At 40.5% G+C, this 17,561-nt stretch overlaps 1 protein-coding gene across 2 annotated transcripts; it reads right to left on the reverse strand.

Moving 5' to 3' along the window:
• Positions 1 to 173: 173 nt before the first annotated feature.
• LOC139618656 (uncharacterized) lies at positions 174 to 17,070 on the reverse strand. 2 transcript variants are annotated; one of them, XM_071474786.1, is made up of 11 exons: positions 15,806 to 17,070; positions 13,072 to 13,107; positions 12,289 to 12,603; positions 11,266 to 11,580; positions 10,160 to 10,474; positions 4,672 to 4,965; positions 4,101 to 4,394; positions 3,688 to 3,981; positions 2,885 to 3,208; positions 1,752 to 1,886; positions 174 to 1,604 (listed from the first exon to the last, which is right to left on the reverse strand). In XM_071474786.1, the coding sequence occupies exons 1-11, from the start codon at positions 15,834 to 15,836 to the stop codon at positions 1,198 to 1,200; spliced, it is 2,760 nt and encodes a 919-aa protein (XP_071330887.1). In that variant the 5' UTR covers positions 15,837 to 17,070; the 3' UTR covers positions 174 to 1,197. The 2 variants fall into 2 exon arrangements, with proteins under 2 accessions (XP_071330887.1, XP_071330886.1); XM_071474785.1 differs by lacking the exon at positions 15,806 to 17,070 and having other exon boundaries at positions 12,289 to 13,209.
• Between the last annotated feature and the right edge of the window lie 491 nt (positions 17,071 to 17,561).

Genomic DNA, 17,561 nt, shown 5'->3' on the forward strand with positions numbered 1-17,561 from the left:
TATGTATCCTCTAATTATTGAACATGAACAGGTAATTAAAAAGCACTATAGTGTAAGTCCCTACTGAACCCTGTTTACCCTTATGCCCTGCTCTTCTTTCTACGTACCTACTGCTATGTACAAATCAGAAGACCAGAAACACTTGAAGTATAAAGAATAGCTTTATTGTCAGAGCAATACATTTTGGTTTGTTTCCTCCATCAGGATCATCATACAACATATCATTGCATAAACAACCAATCACATATACACATACATATTAGCCAGTGGGGCACCAACACATAAATGAGCTGGGTATATGGTCATGAGGCTTCAGGCCAATTACATTCCCACACTATCAGAGAAGCAACGGATTAGTCAAATAACAAACATGGTTGACACCATATCTGAACCATAAACAAGTGAAATGCATCTGTGGCGCAGTGCCCAAGCCTGTATAAATGTGGTCTTTATCTTAACTGTGCCTTTTATACTTCTAAACTTTAAAAACACTCTAAATAGTACTATATATATATATATATATATATATATATATATATATATATATATTCATTGCAAGTATCCTAAAAACAAAACAATGTAAAAGCTAATATACAATAAAAAGAGGAAGTGCCATGAGATACATGTTTATCTCCGTTAGTCCAACCCCTTACTTCATACTACTAACTGATAAAAAAAAAAAATCTATATCAGATTTCAGTAAACAATGGTTTAAAAGGAATAGTTTGGCATTTTTGGGAATATGCTTATTTGCTTTTTTGCAGAGAGTTAGACATACCTGGACATTTACTATGGAGCCTGGAGTCAATTAGTTTAGCTTAGCAAAATGTTTTTCTAAAGATTTAATGCAAATTTTTCATTTTCCTTTCTGGGGCTGTTTACTCACTGCACACAATTTATTGAATTTGTTATAGCTGGGGGCAACTCCTCCATTTCCTTTGTAGGTTGCTTTGTGACACAATAGTGTCCATCAATAGCAAAAATCAACCAAATTTGTGAGGCATACTGTCTGCTATGAGTGTCACTCTTCACTGTGAATACACTACATATTACCTGCTTAGAATTAGCACATAATATAGATTTGAAACCCACATAAGGTATGTTTTGTTTTTTGTTGAACATTTGTAATAGAAGGAAGAGCATATGATTAACATTTTTGCAGTGGATATATTAATTAAAACGATAAGCAGGAACAAACTAAACGTTTTGATAAATATCTTCTTGTTCTCCATAAATGTCCAGATCATCTTCAGCTAAAGGCTGGAGCGCAGTTACATAGGCACCATCAGTATCACTGCTTTCTTTCCCTTTAGCTAGTTCATTTACACCAACACAGTCTTCATACACCTCTTCCTCTCTGTTGTAATCTACAGTAACATACGTCTCCTGGCTTTCTACATTGCAATGGACTTCATTGTTCTCATTATCTTTGTCACTCTCTTCTTTGTCTTTATCATGATCTTCATCACGGTTGTTTTCCACCACCCAACTTTTTTGCTCCTCCTGCCTCCTCTTGAACTGCTCCGGTTCAAAGTTCATGTAGTGCTGTCCCTCCTCCTCCTCCTCCTCCTCCTCGGTGTCTACATACTGATTCCTGACAGCCACTGGAACACAAGCGCAGAAACAGAATGTGTCATGTCACAGTTACCAGCATGCTGTGTAACACACACACACTCAGATATCTAACTGTGTCTTGTAAACAAACAGCAATAGCGTCATCTAAGGTACTGTGTGTCATGGTGAGTACAGACATTGAGTTAAGGAGATGACTCCTGGCTGCACAGTTTGTCTTCTTGTGCGGACCAGACAGATCACAATGAAGACCAGCAGCAGCAGCAGCACAAGGCCCCCAGCAGTTAATGAGGAGACCAGCAGAGACAGTGGCACTAGGAGAGAAAACACTGACAGTTACTGTTTGTTGTTCAGAACAATAATGTGTTTTTTCTATTCTGTTGTTTCTATTAATTTTATAGTCCCACAAGTTGTTTCTTTAAGTTTTGTCTTTTGGAATCTGACAATGATTGGTATGGTATGATATGCAGGCATAGATGTAGGTGTAGGTAGGGACATGGCTCTATGAATGTGAAGATGCTCCCAACATATATTTTTCCTGATATAAAAGATCTTGTAACCTTGGACAAGTCTACACTGTGTGACTAGTGAGGTCTGTGCAGGGCTCCCAGGTTTACAGTTGAAGTCGGAAGTTTGCATACAATTAGGGTAAAGTTATTAAAACCTATTTTTTGACCACTGTCTTGACAGTAATTTTTCCAACAACTGTTTAATGCCAGATTGTTTTGCTTTTAATTCATTTCATCACAATTCCAGTGGGTCAGATGTTTACATACACTAAGTTGGCTGTGTCCTTTAACAGCTTTAAAGTATTTTAAAGTGATAGTTGGGTTATTTGACATGAGGTTGTGTGAGGTAGTTATCTGCGCTCAGTGTATTACCTGCAGTAGATTCGGATTGGTGCACTGCCAATTTAGAGATGCAGCAGAAGCACTGACCTACCTTCTAACTCAGTGCTTCTTGGCTTGACGTCATGGGAAAATTAAAAGAAATCAGTCAAGAAATAGGTCAAGAAAAAAACAAGTGGACTTCCATAAGTCTGGTTTATCATTTGGAGCAATTTCCAAACACCTGACAGCTCCATGTTCATCTGTACAGACAATTGTACAAAAGTATAAACACCATGGGACCATGCAGGTGTCATACCACTCAGGAAGGAGACATGTTCTGGCGAGAGATTAACTTACCTTGGTGTGAAAAAGTACAAATTAATTCTGACCTCTTGATAATTTCTAAGTCCTAGAGGAAGACACAAAACTAGTAAAACAGCAGAGAAAAATATGCATCAAAGGTTTAAATTTTACCGACTTACATTTAATTATGACAGTAATTGGTGTTGTCTCTGTAGAAATGAATTTCCTTGAAGACAGAGTGACTTCATACACACAGCTGTAGTTGCCCTGGTGTTCATACTCAGCTGGAGCAAACTCAAAGGAAGCTGAGCGATTAACTGCAGGTTTGGTGACAGTGGTGTTGGAACCAGAGAAGATGAGAGAGAAAACACCTCCAGGATAGTGGGAGGAAATTAAGCAGGTGATAACAAAGCCGTAACCCCTTGTGACCTCTGCGGCTTCAGGTCTCCACACCAGCCCTCCATCAGGAGATGTCAGGGAGATATTGGGCTGCTGCAGTGGCACTGGGTACAATAGGGACAACATAATGTGACAATTTAGTTTTCCTAAATTTGTAAATCAGTAATGCTAAGAAGAACAAATATATGACGTAAATAAAGCTGTGCAATTTTGAAAAGCAGTGGAAACAAGAATGCAAAACATTCCATCCAAGTTAATGGAGAATGTCCATTTTGGGCAGACCCAAAGAAAACAAGATGATGTACCAATTCACGAATTAGGATTTGTATTGGTCTGTTACTGGCCAAAAAACACTGGATCATATATTAGACATAAAAAATGTACCTCTTGAATTACTTGGCTTAAAAGAACATCAAAAAAAGTAATATGACAAAGTTTTGATAACTGCATTACCCCATAACAGTTGTACAATGCAACCCAAGGTCTTGGCAATGGTACTCACTCTCTGCACTCTTTAGTATACTTGGTAATTCATACATGCAAATGACAAATCAAGTTCAGTGGGTGGATTTACTTGTCTTACCAGTGACAGAGAGTCTGACAGAGTCACTTAGAGGAGAGTTGAAGTCTCGGCTTGAAACCCTTGTCTGATATTGACACTGGTATGATCCCTCATTATCAAAGTTCACTTGAGATATGCTGAAGGTAGCAGAGTTGGTACTTGATGTTTGGGTCTTTCTCAATGAGCCTGACGTCTGCTGTAGAGTGAATGTTCCTCCTGAATGCTGAGTTGAGATTGAACAAGTGATACTGACGTCATGACCCCAGGAAACCTCACCAACTTGGTTCATGGAGATGCTGGGCTTTGGGAGGCTCACTGAAAAACAGTAGATATTGCCTTTGAGATGAAATATATCTGTATATTTAAACTTCTTGACATTTCTACTTTTCTATAAGTGAACATAAAAGGGATTGGGAATTGTATTTTTTATTTACCAGTGACAGAGAGCCTGATAGAGTCACTTAGAGGAGAGTTGAAATCTCGGCTTGAACTCCTTGTCTGATATTGACACTGGTATGATCCCTCACTATCAAAGTTCACTTGAGATATGCTGAAGGTAGCAAAGTTGGTACTTGATGTTTGGGTCTTTCTCAATGAGCCTGACGTCTGCTGTAGAGTGAATGTTCCTCCTGAATGCTGAGTTGAGATTGAACAAGTGATAACGATGTCCTGACCAAAGGTAACCATACCAACAGGGTTCATGGTGATGCTGGGCTTTGGGAGGCTCACTGAAAAAAAATCCCCACAATATTAGAGCTGTAGATGCTGCCTTTGAGAGGAGATATGTCTCTATATTTGAATGCACTGACACTGTTATGTAAAGTAGCAATCTCAAAGATCTCTGTTCCATTGTGTTTGGTGACCATCACCATCATCCATGTGATGGAATACGCGTCACAAACTTTGTATTCGTGACGCGTGTCATTTGTGATTTTGCACATACGTGAGTCATACCAGATACCCACTTTAAAAAAAAATGGATTAGGAACTGCATTTTTTCTTTACCAGTAACCGAGATTCTGACAGAGTCACTTAGAGGAGAGCTGAAGTCTCGACTTGAAACCATTGTCTGATATTGACACTGGTATGATCCCTCATTATCGAAGTTCACTTGAAGGATGCTGAAGGTAGCAGAGTTGGCACTTGATGTTTGGGTCTTTCTGAATGAGCCTGACGTCTGCTGTAGAGTGAATGTTCCACCTGAATACTGAGTTGAGACTGAACAAGTGATGGCAATGTCCTGACCCCAAGTGACCTCACCAAGAGGATTCATGGAGATGCTGGGCTTTTGGAGGCTCACTGAAAAAAACCAACAAAAAAAAAACCTTATATTACCTTTGAGATGAGATATACTGTATCTATATTTGAACCTCTTGACATTTCAACTCAATTTAAACTAATAATTTCTTGAAATGAATAAAACACAAAAAAGAATTAAAAACTGTATCTATTCTGTACAGACTTAAGGGAGAGCTGAGGAGTTGACCTGAAACTCTTGTCTGATACTAGCAAATGATCCCTCATTATCAAAGTTCACTTGAGGGATGCTGAAGGTAGCAGAGTTGGTACTTGATGTTTGGGTCTTTCTGAATGAGCCTGACGTCTGCTGTAGAGTGAATGTTCCTCCTGAATGCTGAGTTGAGATTGAACAAGTAATACTGATGTCCTGACCCCAGGTAAAGTAACCCCAAAATAGTAGATTCTGCCTTTGAGAGGAGATATGTCTCTATATTTGAACTTGAACAAGGGATGCCAATGTTCCAACGTCTTCCTCAAAACCCTCTGTTGACTGCCTATTTAGTCATGTTTGAGTTTACAGTAATGGACTACACAGCATTTGGTAAGAAATTCATTACAGTAGGTCTCTAATTGATAATGCTATAACCAAATTTAAGGAATGAATTCCGCTGTTATTTGCTCCACGTGTGAATACAATGGAAGACAGCTATTTCAACTTAATTCCCACACAAGTGTGTAATCTTATTCATATTGCTGCAGCCTAACGCCGTATGACACTTGACACTGTTGCCCCTCTGGAAAAGAAGGTAGTGAATTAGAGGAGGCTAGCTCCGTGGTACCATTCATAAATGTGTGCTTTAAAGCAGACGTTGAGAAAACGTCATTGGTGCTCCACCAATCTAGAGGAATTTCTACCTATTCAGTAAAGATAGTCTAATAACATATAAAAAAGCCCTCTGGCATGCCAGAACCTCCTATTTTTCATTGATAGAAGAAAATAAGAACAAGCTTTTCTTTTCAGCACTGTAGCCAGATGGACTAGGAGTTATAGGAGCCATATTGATCCATGTATTCCTATAGCTCTCAGTAGTAATGACATCATGTGTTTCTTTACAAATAAAACTGTAATTACTGGAGAAAAATCATCTTTGCACAACTGGTGCAGATGTACTGTCCAATACAATAGACCGAATTGACTGTAATGTCTGATTTATATTTAGACTGCTTCTGTCCTATAGAAGATCTCTCTGAGCAACCATCGACCTGCCTTTTAGACCCTACACCAACTAGGTTGTTAAAAGATGGTTCACCTTTACTTAACACTTCCATATTATATCTGATCAACTAACCTTTATTAGCAGGGCACATACAGCAGGCTATCAAGGTTGCAGTAATTAAACATTGGATTGTTATTTTCCACACTGAAAACATCATTAAAACATTCACAGTGTAAATTGGAAAAAGTATGTGAACCCCTCAGCTACTGGTATTAACAAAAGCTTCCTGGGCGAAGGAGTCCAAATCTGGAGTCCAATCAATGAAAGAAGATTGGAGGTGTGGGTTAAGCTAATTGCTGTTTTCATTAAGCAGATGCCGATGTGAACCATGCCTCACGAAAGTATATATTATGAAAAGACTTATGATGAAGATTTGCTGAATTCCATAAAGCTGAAAGGGTTACAAAGTGCACAAATGAGCTGTGGAACATTTGTGCTCTTCCTCAATGTATAACAGCTTCATTATATTTAATCTGGTACTTCAGAAACCAACTAGGACTGTTTTTGTAGAATAGGTTTGCTATAAGCCTTTACTTTGGCCATGGCTAATTCATTTTAACGCAAGGGCCTTGTTATTTTTTATGTAGTTCTGTTTTAGTGGTGTATATTACCAAACGATTCTGGAGTTGATTAAATGATTGCTTACTATGCTGTTTTGCTTGTATGCTGCTTTCCAAACAACAAAGCCCGGATCAACAGTAACATCAAGACCCTCCTCAACCAGAAAAAAGAGGGCCTTCAGGGTTGGAGACAAGAAGAAGCACAGATGTGTGCAACATGAGCTGAAGAGGAGATTACAGCAGGCGAAGAAGGAAAAGGAAAGCAGAGAGGAAGCTGCAGCACAATAACACCAGAGAGGTGTGGAAAGGGATGAGGACCATCACTGGCTATAAAGAAAAGAACAGTGAGACAACATCAGATGATGTCGACAAGTCCAGTGAGTTGAACCTGTTCTACAACAGCTTTGACACTTCTGCTGCAGCTTCTCCTACAACATCTCCGTCACACTGCTGCAACCCTGACACTGCAGCTGCAACTTCCTCCACACTGGAGTCAAGTCTCCTGTCCCTCACAGTGGATGAGGTGAGGGCAGGGCTCAAGAGGCTATGTCCTGGAAAGGCAGCGGATGGTGTGTGACTGAGGCTGCTCAAGGACTGTGCAGCTCAGCTGGATGAGCCCCTCCAGAGGATTTTCAACAAAAGTCTGCAAACAGGGAGGGTCCCGGTCCTGTGGAAAACATGTCTTGTTCCATTACCTAAAGTAGGACGCCTGGCTGAGATAATGACAGGAACATATTGGAGTGGATGATGACGTCCTCTACATGCTCAATCAGACCCAATCTTACTTGGATGAGCCAGATAGTTATGTGAGGATTATTCTCTTTGATTTTTCAAGTGCATGGACATGATCCAACCCCCCATTCTCAAAGACAAGCCGGAGGGTATGGGTGAGAATCCTTTTCTCACGCCCTGGATTGTGGATTCACAAGATGACCACAGTACGTCTAGCTGGGTAACTGTGTCTCAGGGACAGTGGTGAGCAGCACTGGGGCTCCACAGTGAACTGTTCTGACACCCTGTATAACGTGGACTTTAAATACAACTGTGAGTCTTGCCACATCCAGAAGTACTTGGATGTCACAGCTATTGTGGCATGTATCAGGAATGGGCAGGAAGGAGAGTACAGGGATCTGATGATGGCCTTCGGTGAATGGAGTGACATGAACTGCTTCCTTCTGAATACCTCCAAGACCAAGGAGATGGTCAATGACTTTTGCACGTGTAGGACCGCACCTTAGCCAGTCAATGTTCGAGGGAAGGACATTAAGGTGGTGCACACTTATAAATGCCAAGGTTTGCACCTGGACAGTAAACTGGATTGGTCCTTGAACACAGATGGCATCTACAGGACGGGGCAGAGCCAGCTCTTTTGCCTCAGGAAGCTCAGGTCTTTGACAACTGTGGCAAAATGCTGCACATGTTTTATCAGTCAGTGGTGGCAAGTGTCATCTTCTATGCAGCAGTCTGCTGGGGCAGCAGCATGTTACAGAAGAACACGAGAAGACTGGACATGCTGATTAAAAAGGCTGGGTCTGGGACTGGCATGAGTCTAGACTCATGAGATGCATGCACTGTAATATGCACACCATCTTGGACAAATCAACCACCCTCTCCACAACATCCTTACAGGCCAGAGAAGCAGCGACAGCAGCAGCCAGCTTCTCACCTTGCTGTGCTGCAGCACTGAGAGGTTCAGGAAATCCTTTGTTACTACTGTCCTTCTTCCGGCTCCCAACGAAGGCGGACGCATCTTCCCCCTCTCTCCTCTCCCTTTTTTTTCCCTGCTTTGCATCTCACGTCTCGTCCTGTCTTGTCTAAACCTTGGAAGCCTCTCTCCGCACTGCTCTCTAAATCTAAAATCATGGAATTGGTCAACTGGTCTCTCAACGCAATTGACAGGATCTTCTCGACGAGAAGCCCGGGTTCGGGGGAACCTGTCTGCCCTGGCGGAACATACGCCGCTGGTTACATGAGGGACTCCTGGGAGCAGTGGAGGGTCGTGTGCCTGGCGAGTCTTTCCGTTGAGGACATCGAAGATCTCTACATATTCGGAACTGTGATATCAGGCTTTCTGCTGATTGGATTAGGCATTGCCCTGGTGTATCGGAAAATTCAGAAGACGGTGACAGCAGTCCAAATCCCCACGCTGCCCGACATAATTGATGGAGTGAGTAAAGCTGTAAGCACTCAGACTGTGATTGTGAACCGCAACTTGGGAACCACCTTGGAAGGAGCTGTTAATGCTCAGACTGTGGTCATAAATCGCAACATGGGTCACATCTTGGAGAAGCTTGCAGCTTTGAAAAGGAGAATGGATGAAGATGACCAGAATGGACTAACAGAGTAAGCCGTGTCTATTGAAATACGACTGCTCGCCCTAACCCAAACAATCATAATCTAATCTGCGTTCCGGCCCCCGCAGCACCAGCCTTGGCCAAGGCCGGTGCTGGAACAACTCCCCCACGAGATCGCTGCAGTGAGACGCTTCTACTCCTACCCCCCCCCCCCCTCCTCCACGGACACCTGTGGATTGTTGACTCCGTCCAGGAACCGATCAAGGATGTCTCCATGGCAACTTGCTGTGTTATCGCGATGACACCCTGCGAACTGAGGCACTGATTGTGAACTAGACGAAGCGACTCCCCAGGCCTATGCACACACACACATTCACGGACACCTCTTACATGTACATATGCAACTCACAACCCAACCCCATCCCACGCCTTCGCCGCTTCCTCCCATCCAGCGCGGCGGGCGGGGTCCGATAGCTGCGCCTTAAATGGCAGCGGCTGCGGCTGGCTGCCTGTCTGCACTGGAATCACCTCCTCCCCCCTTTACCCCCTCCCCTGGAGCAAATTGTCTTGAGTCACTGTGTTGTAAGATGTGTTTGTTTATATATGCCTATGTTGCTGAGGTTTTTTTCCCGAATCCCACACTGTACCCCCCCCCCCCCTCCCTCCCCCCAGGAGTATAGTTTGGGTTCTGTTATTTTTTCTCCTCTCCTCTCCACTTGTTTTTCCCCATTCCTCCTTTTTAAATGGCGCCGCAGATGGCTGCCTCGGTGTTTTGGTGCGCTCTGCACCATTCACCAGAACAAATTCCTTGTACGTGAAAACATACTTGGCAATAAACCTGATTCTGATTCTGATTCTGATTCTGATTCTGATTCTGATCTATTTAACCACTCAGACAAAGGCTGTGCATCATGACGCAGACTCACGTCTTTACTGAATACTTTAATAAACCACTGGACAATTTGAATTTCCCTGGGGAATTATTCCTGAGTTTTTGTTATCTTTATCTTTACTAATTACTATAGATTGAACCAGCTCTCAGGGCTCTGAGGCGGCATAAATCATTCTTTTTCACTGTACCATGGCTTTGAGCAAAATCTTTTAAATATAAGCGTCTTCTCACCTGAACAGATGACACCAGCGTCCTCACTGTGTCCACAGTTGTTTACCCCAAGTCCATTGTGCTGACACTCAGTTAGAGACCCTTCACTTCCTGAACAGGCCACATCATCAAGCCAGATTTGCCCAGTTCCTTCACCAAAAAGTGCTGATGCAGGAGCACTCAGTGCTGTACCACAGTCCAACTCTCTGCACACCACCATAGTATCATTTAGGTCCCAGCCATCATCACAAACTGTTCCCCAGGTGTTGCTGTGATAGATTTCAACTCTTCCAGAGCACCGACTCGATCCAGATCCAGCTAATCTGATCTGAGCACCTGAGCCAAAGAAGAAATAGTTTACAAAATTTAGCTTTTTATTCCATAGCTCATTGGTCAATAGCAGTTACATCATTGGTCGTTAAGCAGTTACATCACTGGTTGTTAGACAGTTACTTAATATCCTCAAATTTATGCAACATGGAGCCTCTGACCAACTGTTGAATGAAAAGCAAAAATTTCCATCCATCATTTATACACATTCATCCTGTGTAGGGTTGTGAGGGGCCTGGTCAAGAGGCAGCATAAACAAAGATGTTGTTATCTTGTAGTCATATGAAATACTGAAAGTGAAAGAAAACAGTACCATTCTGAAGGGAGACAATTGAAGACAACTAAAACAGCATTTAGATGACTTTTATGAAGAAAATATTTTCAGGAATCACAAAACTAACTCCTGACAAGGTGACTAACTACTCATGGCAGTTAATGCCAGTTCTGAACAGGGCAATAGAGCCACACACCAGCTGTCTGCAAACCACCTTATCACAGTCTGTCATCAGATCATAGATTTTAACACTTGATAGATTTCAACACTTACCTTATTATTTTTATTTTGTTGTGTTGTGTTTTAGTGGTCATATTAGCAAACAATTCCAGAGCTAATCAAATGATTACGTACTAATTACCATAGATTGAACCTGGGGCCTTAAGGGGTCAGAGGTTCTGGGGCCTCGTGACAGTCACCCAACTTACCCAGTGTATATATCAGCCTTGCTCGGGTCCTACAGCTCAGAGAATCTAAGATGAGCTGAATAAGCCAAATCTGTTCAATAAATATATCTTCTCACCTGAACAGACGACACCAGCATCCTCACCGTGTCCACAGTTATGTTCACCAAATCCTCTGTGCTGACACTCAGTGAGAGACCCTTCACTTCCTGAACAGGCCACATCATCGAGCCAGATTTGCCCAGTTCCTTCACCAAAATGGGCTGATGCAGTAGCACTCAGTGCTGTACCACAGCCCAACTGTGTGCACACCACCATAGCATCATCTAGGTCCCAGTCATCATCACAGACTGTTCCCCAGGTGTTGCTGTGATAGATTTCAACTCTTCCAGAGCACCGACTCGATCCAGATCCAGCTAATCTGATTTGAGCACCTGAGCCAAAGAAGGCATAGTTTACAAAATTTAGCTTATTTCATAGCTCATTGGTCAATAAGCAGTTACATCATTGCTCATTAAGTAGTTACATCATTGGTTGTTAAGCAGTTAGATGTATATCCTCAAATTTATGCAACATGGAGCCTGTTGAATGAAAAGCAAAGATTTTCATCTATCATTTAATACCCATTCATCCTGTGAGGGGTTGTGAGGGGCCTGGTCAAGAAGCAGGGTAAACAAAGATTATCTTGGTTATCTTTCAATCAAATATCAAATACTGAAAGTCAAAGAAAACCATATCATTCTGCAGGGAGACAAATCAAGACAACTAAAACAGCATTTAGATTACTATTATTAAAGAAATACCTTTGGTAAAAGTCCCAAACCTAACTCCTGAAGAAGCAATAAACTTCTTCAGGAGTTGAAAGCAACATGGAGCCGAAACCCAGCCGTTTGCGAACCACCTTGGCTTTCGTCAGAGAATATTATTTTTACTTTGTTGTGTTTTAGTGGTGTATATTACTAAACAATTTGGGAGATAATCAAATGATTACTTACTAATTATCATAGATTGAACCTGGGGCTTTAAGGGCCCTGATGTTCTGGGCTCCAGTGGGTCAATCAGTCTTAGTCAGGGTTCCACAGCTTGGAGAATCTAAGCCTAACTAAATAAGCAAAATCTTTTAAATAAAAATGTCTTCTCACCTGAACAGATGACACCAGCGTCCTCATCATGCCCACAGTTGTGTGTCCCAAATCCTCTGTGCTGACATTCAGTTAAAGACCCTTCACTTCCTGAACAGGCCACATCATCGAGCCAGATTTGCCCAGTTCCCTGACCAAAGTCGACAGAGCTGGGAGCACTTTGTGCCATGCCACAGCCTATCTGTCTGCACACCACCATAGCATCATTTAAGTCCCAGTCATCATCACAAACTGTTCCCCAGGTGTTGCTGTGATAGATTTCAACTCTTCCAGAGCACCGACTCGATCCAGATCCAGCTAATCTGATCTGAGCACCTGAGCCAAAGAAGACATAGTTTACAAAATTTAGCTTTTTATTCCAGTCACATACCATCAAATTGGACCTCTGACTAACTGTTGATTGCATCCATCATTTTCATCCTATGTAAGGTGATGAGGGGTCTTGGAGCCTATTCTAGCTCAAAGTTTAAACAAGGATTTTGTAATCCTGCAATCAGATATTGAATAATTAAATTATAAGAACAACTGATCATTCTGTAATGAATGAGGAAGCGATTAACTGTACTCATAGATGAACTGGACTGCATGAGAACCAACTGCATGAATAGCAGTTGAAAGCAACATAGAGCCACAGCCCAGCTGACTACAAACCACCACAGACTGTAACAGAGTTCAACTCTTCTAGAGCACTGAGTAGACACAGCTAATCTGATATGACCACAGCCATGTAAAACACAGTATACCAGACTTAAGTGTATGTATCACACAGGAGAATGGACTGACCTGCTGCAGGTAAACATGAGGTCAACAGAAAAGAGACTGTAGGAGAGAAAAAATATAAGCAGAAATGTGTTGAAATACATGTACTTCCTGTTTTAAATATACATTATTTATCACTATCTTCCAACACGGTAACAGTTCTCATCAATAATTCTATTATAGCCTTATTACACCCATAAGGTATATGTTTATTAATAACATTTTTAACACTTAAGTTGAGGGTCAAAAAAGTATATATTTATAAGTATAAATGAATAAAAAAAGGAAATTAAAAACATTTTGGCAATGAAGAAAAAGCGAATTCTCTAATCTTACATTTATTTATTCATTTATTTATTTCTGAAATTTTAAATGTATTTATTTATTTACTTTTTTCTTTATATATTTACTGATTTAATTATTCACGCATTTCAAGATTTATGCATGTATCTATTTATGTATTTCTACATTTATTTATTTATTTCTGCATTTCTACCTTCATATACATTTTTGCATTAGTTAAATTCAGAAATACTGTATGTTAATTAGGTGTGGGTGGCCCAAGATCAGTCGAAAGCCGGATTGGTTATAGCGATTGGATGGATCAGCTGCTATTGCCTTGACTGGTACAGTACATAGAAGCTTTACCTTTCCAGTGTTGCCAACTTAGAGACTTTGACACTCTCTCTGCATAGACTGTGCTGAGTGAGAGGCAGAGCAGCACATTCAGTCCACACAGCAGCTGACAGATGTGAATGACCGTCTAACTTTCTGCCTGAGTAATCATTTTTAAGTAAATGTAGCACAGGAGCTTTGCCTTTAGCTTGCGACTAGCCGCTCCGCACCAGTGCACCACACCACCACCATTGCAACGATCAAACATCTGAAATAACTTTATCCAGCTAAAACAAACAAATCAACACAAAATTATCTTACACAGTGAGGCAGTAAGCATAGATCAAATAACCATGAAGAAAATCACAACAAAACATTATAGGACTACACAGAATGAATGAATGGATGACAACACCTCATCACACAATCCCTGCATTTATAGAACTTATCATTCATCATTAATTGTGATGTGAGTGACAGAGTGACCACATGTTATCACAAAAAACTGATTATGTAGCTGTGCATTTGTCCAACATAGAGGTAACAACTACACTGCTGTAGATTTAGATCCCTGATCCCGCTCCATAAAGAGAAACATGCACTCACAAATTAGATGTTCATCTGCTGGGCCTCATGCTCAGCAAAGTCATTTACAACACTGCCCAGATCCCTGCTCTGTCGTTCTCCATTGAGAGTGTAGCCAATCTAGCTGATGCTACCCTCCAGCTGCACATCAACAGTGCTAAAAGTGGTTAGCACTGTCAACTCACAGCAAGAAGGTTCTATGTTTGCACCCTGGGCCTGGGGTCTTTTCGTCTTGAGGTGATATATTCTGTAACCTTAGATGCCTGCCTAGCTCAGTCGGTAGAGCATGAGCTTCTTAATCTCAGGGTTGTGGGTTCGAGCCCCACGTTGGCTGATGTAGGCCTTTAGGAAGGGGGCTATGCACAAGAACAGAAAGCAAACTGCACTTCAACCAATCCAGCTTTAGCCTGAAGTAGGACAGTCCAGCCAATTAACATACAGATATAGAAATAAGTAAATGTATTAGCTGTAATAAATATTGAAAGGCATAAATAAATTTAAAAATATAGGCATAAATAAATAAATATATTCATCTAGAAATACATAATAAATAAATACATGTAAAAATACAGAAAGCATTTTTTTCATTACCAAAATGTTTTTAGTTTGAATTTATATATTAAGTATGTGATTTATTTTTGCATTTATTTATTTGTTCATTTATTTATTGATACTTAAGTCATTTTTTGTCCCTCAGATTTTCTCAGTACCCTGTAAAAATACTTCACAGTATTTTATTTAACATTTATTTTTATTTAACATTTATTGTTTATTTGATTTATTTTTTAACAGTATTTAATCCTCTCAAATGTCCAATTGTTACTACCAGTTAGCCCATAGACTTATTTTTCTTCTACTCTGATAGAAATACACTGGGGCTGTAAAGTTTTTCTTTTTTTTTTTTGGCAACAGCAGTTCCTGTTCACATTGAGGTCCAACCTTTTTCTATGGTTTTTAAACAAATTAATGGCAATCTATGTAAAGAGTGAATTCCTCTGATATTAAGGAGTACATCATGTCTGTTTGTTAGGATTTGACTGAGTTATGACTCTTAGAAGTTATGGCTGTGGTGAAGTGTGTCAATTGGGAAACAGTTTTGAGAGTGCAGTGGAGTGATAGTGGGGTAGAAAGTCACAGCAAAACCTTCTTTTACATTTTCTGTGCTTGTCTAAATAACGTGTTCCTATTGGGTTACACCCCAAGGAAAACACAAGAATCAGAGATTTAGACTGGAAACACTCATGATACAACTGTTATATATTTCTTTTCCATCTTTAGTCCCAAAGAAGCTTTGACATATCACAACTACATTTTACATTTAGGTACAAATGTAAAACATAAATTTCTTTCAGTAAAAAACAAACACAAAGAATAAAAAACAAACATTAATCCTGATAGAGAAGTTCTGTGAACACCATTAAAATAAATGACTTGGCTTGTGAGTTTCCTTTTACATGACAAAATGCAAAATCTAATCCTTGCTGTTTATCCTGTAGGACAGATCAGTAGATACAGATACAGAGTGCAACATGTCGACAGTAGCACAGGTGTTACTCACCAAAAAACAGTCTTGGTAGAGGTTTCAACATTTTGGTCAATGCAGGTGAGAGGTCAGGTCAGAGAAGTGTCCAGGCTCGGGCAGGGTGGTGTAAATGCAGAGACGCTGCACAGCAGTGTGCTGGCAGTGGCATGAACTTTTTCACTTATACTTTCCAAAGCAAACAAAGAGGAAGCAGTTCACACCCCAACCTCAGTGTTATTCACTCTGACATGTCTTTTTATAACCACAGAACATAGACCCGTAACTGTGTTACGGGTACTCTGACACCCACACTTTTCATAAAAACATCTCTGTCTCTCCCTCACACACACAAACACATCTGACACAACTGACCCTCAGAATGAGGCTGGTCGACCAGTATGGTCTCATTAATAACACTTGTCCACCATCAAGGTCTGATTAATTATGCTGGTACACCAACACAGTATCACTGGTTAAGTTCTTCTTTTTTTTTTTTTTTAATTTATATATATGTATACTATTCCATTTCTATTTTTCTATTGTACCACTTTCACACAAGCACACACAGAAACTCACACACACATGCATGCAGGCACACTTCCTCTTATCATGTATTTAATGATAACACAGATTGGTAGAGTTAATTTAATAATAATGTCACAATAACTAAAATATAAATATCACATTGACATAAATATTCAGACACTTTGCTGTGACATTTGAAATTTAGCTCTTATTATCTCTGAGATGTTTTTACACCTTCATTGTGCACCTGTGTTAAATCCAGCTGCTTGTACATGATTTGGAAAGACATACATCTGTCTATAAGGTCTCACAGCTGACGATGCAGAAACCAAGCCATGAGGAGGGAGGAGCTGCCTGCAGAGCTCAGAGACAGAATCATGTGGAGACACAGATCTGAGGAAGGCTACAAAAACATTTCTGCTGAGTGGGCTCCATCATTCTTAAATGGAAGAAGCTGTTCCTTTAGAAAGGACTTTATGTGAAAACACTCAGCTAATCAATTTATAGAGCTAATTTATAGGGCTGGTGTTATCAATAAGAGCCTGATAAGACAGTGAAGTTAAGTGGATTAAACGGAGCATCAGCAGCAGGGTCTTTAGTTTTAGTTTAGGGAACTTTAGAAGCACAACAGAGAACATGATCTTAGGAGGAAGCGTTAAATGTTGAGCAGATGTGTTAAAAGCAAGATCATTAGCAGATACATTATTTCGTTTTTTTAACTTCCTCTTTCCTCGCAGTGGACCATGCTTACGGTATCTGGAGATTACATGCACACACTTCCACACATCCACAATAAGCACATACTAGAAGACTTATTTTTGATACTTTTGCAGTGCATTGTTGACTGATGTTCGTTTGGACTTTAGAGCATCAAAGGGCTTCAAAATTAAGCATTGGCCATACAAATAACCCAGATGAGCCGGATGACTTTGTAATGCACTGACCTTTCTGTTTAGTTGAACATGGGCTCATGAGCATTAGCAGCATTGTTAAGAAACAGTCAGTCATGGAGCTTAATATTCCAACTTGTTGAATAAATTCAGCAGGAACAAAGTTCACTTCTGGATTCGGAATCATTTGAATAATTTGCTGGCATCTTCTCCATAGCTACAACCAAAGAGGCTTTTGGGTACTGTAGTGTATAGAGTCAATCTGACAAAAAAGGAAATACCTTTAGACTTAAGTAACACTGGCCATAAAAATGTGAAATATGAATATAGAGTGTCCCACCAATCTACTACAGTAGTTTCTAAGTTGGTGGGAATAG

Source organism: Trachinotus anak, unplaced genomic scaffold (assembly GCF_046630095.1).
Source record: "Trachinotus anak isolate AG129_WGS33_773 ecotype Australia unplaced genomic scaffold, CSIRO_AGI_Tana_v1 ptg000003l, whole genome shotgun sequence".
Taxonomy (NCBI): domain Eukaryota; kingdom Metazoa; phylum Chordata; class Actinopteri; order Carangiformes; family Carangidae; genus Trachinotus; species Trachinotus anak.